We start from the raw sequence: 3,782 nt of genomic DNA on the forward strand, positions 1-3,782 counted from the left end.
GTTGGAGGAGCAGCGTGAAGGCCTGTCCAGTTCTTCCGGCGCGCGCAGTTCTCCCGACCCTGAAACCGAGCACGACCACCTCGAGAGCCGGCCCCCGGGGGGGGCACCTCCCACCAGAGCCACGGGACAGGCCTCACCGGTGCACGTAGGTGCGCAGGTACTGGGGGGCGTCGTAGTTGACCACCAGCTGCACGCCCTGCACGTCGATGCCCCGAGCCGTGGCGTCCGTGCTGATGAGGCTGGAAAGGCGAGGGGCTGCAGACCCTGCCCGCGGCCAGACCGCCCACCCCCGCCGGCCTGGCCCTGCTGGGGACGCCGCCAGACTCAGGAGGCGGGTTTCCGCAGGGGGTGCCCCTCAGGGGCCCAGGCCCAGAGCCCTGCAGTCCCGCTTCCCGTACTCACAGCTGAATCTTGCCCTGCTCAAACCGCTTCAGCACCCCCTTCCTCTGGCCGGGCCCGCAGCGGGAGGAGAACTCGGCCGCCGCCANTGTGAGAGTTTTCACGGGAGTTGGTAAAGCAGAGGACCCTGGAAAACCTCATTTCCAGGATCAGGTGCAGGATGACCAGTGGCTTCATGCGGAGGCTGCAGGGGACGTAGTGGTGCTGCGGCAACAGCACACGGTTGGCCCGGCCCCAAGCACCACAGTGCGCCACCCCCCCCTCAGTCCTGTGCGCCCTGCTCACCGAGAGCCCCTCAGGGAAGGCATACTTCCCGCCCGAGTCCCCGGCCGCGTCGGCGTCTCGGGGACCCCCGTGTGCCAGCCCCGCGGAGAAGAGGCGGGGCTGGTGGAGGCCCAGCTGCTGCAGCTTCTCGGGGTTCTGTGTCAGGGTGGCCGAGAAGAGCAGCTTCTGCAGCGGCAGCTGAGGACAGCAGGTGCTGGAAGGGGAGCGGGCGGTGGGCCAGCAGCCCTGGTGGGGGCAGCACACCTCAAAGCCCCGGCCGCCCCAGAACACGCCACACCAGGGCAAAGTGGGTCTCAGAGATGGGGACCACGGCAGGGAGACCACACGCGGGCGGCCCCACCAGGCGTGGGGCAGAGCTCGGTGCCGTGTACCTGGCGGCAGTGGTGGCCCGGAGCTGCCTCCTCTGGAGCAGGGCACAGGGGTCCTCGGCGCCATCCCTCGGGAAGGCCGCCTCCACCACCCGGGGCAGCCAGGACTGGTGCATGCTGTCGATCATGCGGTCGGCCTCGTCGATGATCTAGGAGAAGCGGGAGGCCTGGAGTGCGGGGGCTGAGGTCAGCCTGGCTCCGAGCCGCGCCTCCCTCCAGGCGAGCCACGTACCAGGAAGCGGAGATGCTGGAGGCTGAAACCCGGGGTCTGGTCGATGTGGTCCACCAGGCGGCCAGGCGTGGCCACCACCACGTCAGCCACGCAGCGGAAGCCGTCTGCCCTGGGGAGCAGAGAGCGGCTCGGCAGAGGCCCCCATNCCCCCCCAACACAGCGGGGGGCCCGCCGGCAGCAAGGCACTCTGTTCTCGCGGGAGCCGGGTGGTTATGATGTGGCTGCTCCGTGCTCCCCGAGGGCCCCACAACCCAGCAAGACCTACGTCTTCTGAACGAGACTCTCCTGCTCCTTGACCAGTGACTTCTGCCCGGTGATCAGGGCGACCCGCAGAGGAGTGGCATCCGTGTAGATGTTGAACACTTTGCTCACCTAAAAAAGGAGTGGCCCTCACCAGCCTGGTAGGGAGCACCTGGAGATGAGGCTCCCGAGACTGACTTCACGGCCTGGGGCGCACGTACCTGCTGGGCCAGCTCCTTGGTGGGCAGCACGACCAAGGCTCGGACCTGGCACACAGCTCGACACAGCAGGGCCTGTGGGGTGGGGACAGCCACCGGTGTCAGCAGGGCCGGCACCCTATCTGCTGAGCCCTGCCCCACCACCGAGGGCAGGGACCTCACACTCACCTGTACCACGGGAATGACGAAAGCCAGAGTCTTCCCGCTGCCCGTTGGGGCAGAAACACAAAGGTCACTGGGCCGGTAGCCACCTCTGGCCACCAGAAACCCGCTGGCTGTGCTCTCCAGGAGAGCAGGAATCACCGCGGCCTGGACTAGACAAGGAAGAATGACAGGATGTGTCTCTGCGGGAACATCCAGAATCGGCACAGGCACCAAACCCAAAGGAGCCTTGTCCCCCGTCTGTGACTTCCAGGCCAGGCTGCTCTCACTCAGGACGATGCCAGAGCCTCTAGGGACCACCAGGCCCAAGCGCCCAAAGATACCAAATCCCAGACCGTGCCTGACGCTGGACCCGCCTAGGGGGCCGCGTGGACGGCTGTCGCAATGTGGCCTTGCCGCTATGGCTCTGCGTGACTCTGCCCAATGCTCCTGAAGGTGCCTCCCGCCCCCCGAGCACCTGGGAAGTAGGACGAGATGCCCTGTGCCTGCAGCCTCTTCCGCATGTCAGGGTGGACGGCAGGGATGTCATCGATGGGCACCAAGTCTTCAGTGACACTCTTTCCGACACAGCTTGGCTTAGCCAACCACGAGGGCAGGAAAGGCTGGACCTACCGAAAAGAGAAAGGAGTTGGGGCGCCTGGGTGGCTCAATCGGTTAAGTGTCCGACTTTAGCTCAGGTCATGATCTCGCGGTTCGTGGGCTCGAGCCCTGCGTCAGGCTCTGTGCTGACAACTCAGAGCCTGGAGCCTGTTTCAGAGTCTGTGTCTCCCTCTCTCTCTGACCCTCCCCTGCTCACGCTCTCTCTCTCTCTGTCTCAAAAATAAGTAAAACATTTTAAAAAAATGAGTGCAAGAAATTAAAAAAAAAAAAGAGAGAGAGAGAAAAGAACCAAGTGAACCCTCCAGAGCCCGTGGAATTAGGAGAGCACGACCAGTGGACTCGGGTCACTGACACCCAGAGGCCACAGCAAGGCAGGCCGGACAAGCCTTCTAACCAGCCTCCTGGCATCTCCCACCCCCCATGACCCACCTTCCAGACAATCTTTAAAGGAATTAAGAAACACACACCAGAAAGCAGCTCTCCCCTGAACTAAGCCCCTTGGGGACCTTCGTCTCACACCGGTGGGAATGTCACATCCTGGGCCCCGCACTCACCTCCCCCAACCTCCTATCACTGGCTGTGCCCTAACCACACAACCCTCTCTTTACACACCACAGCTCACTACTGTCTCAGGGCCTTTGCCCCAACCCTGCTTTGTGCCCCGGGCTCACCTGATGATCCCTGTCAAGGTGGACCTACTCCATGCAGGCACTGACACAAACGCGCCCCAGGCAGCCCGCAAGCCTACTGTTTCCTTCCTGGCAATCCCTCACCCGAGAGCTCTGTAACTTCCTACCTGCTTGCTGAGAACCTGCACTGAAGCAGACTCCTCAGATACGCCCCCCAACCACGGGAAAAGGTTTTAGAACCAACCNAACCCATTTAGAACGCTTATCTACAATTTTTAAACGTTTTTACGATTAAAGACAAAAATCCTGAGCTGGCACGTAATTCAAGTTACCACGAAAAAACCGCCAGACAGACGGCGTTCAAAGCCGTTCGCCTCCTGACCGGCACGGCCCCCGGAGCTACCCCGCGAACACGCGCTGGGCCCGCGACAGCCGCGCGCACCCGCTTCCCGGGTGAAGCAAAGTCGCGGAAGACTTCCCGTCGCGCCCCGGGCCGCTCACCTTCGGCGCCCTGCTTCTCTCATAGCCCCCGAGCAGCAGGGCGTGGGCTGGAGGCCCCGAGGCCTCTTCGGGGGGCCGTTCTCCTGAGTCCCCGGGCGGCCCCGCGGCCGGGGCGCCGGCACGGCTCTCCCCCGGAGCCTCCTCGCTG

General features: G+C 63.8%; 1 protein-coding gene across 1 annotated transcript; it reads right to left on the reverse strand.

The window, feature by feature from the left end:
- Positions 1-4: 4 nt before the first annotated feature.
- On the reverse strand, positions 5-3,781 carry DDX51 (DEAD-box helicase 51; the record flags this gene model as incomplete). The annotated part of the gene is given in 12 exon segments (XM_077763606.1): positions 5-59; positions 138-239; positions 403-480; positions 482-603; positions 685-877; positions 1,056-1,201; positions 1,285-1,393; positions 1,550-1,656; positions 1,746-1,817; positions 1,911-2,056; positions 2,362-2,512; positions 3,635-3,781. Coding segments are annotated over 12 exon segments (1,428 nt in total), but the record flags the coding sequence as incomplete, so codon positions are not given.
- Position 3,782: the final 1 nt, after the last annotated feature.

Source organism: Crocuta crocuta, unplaced genomic scaffold, assembly GCF_008692635.1.
Source record: "Crocuta crocuta isolate KB4526 unplaced genomic scaffold, BGI_CrCroc_1.0 scaffold114, whole genome shotgun sequence".
Lineage (NCBI taxonomy): Eukaryota > Metazoa > Chordata > Mammalia > Carnivora > Hyaenidae > Crocuta > Crocuta crocuta.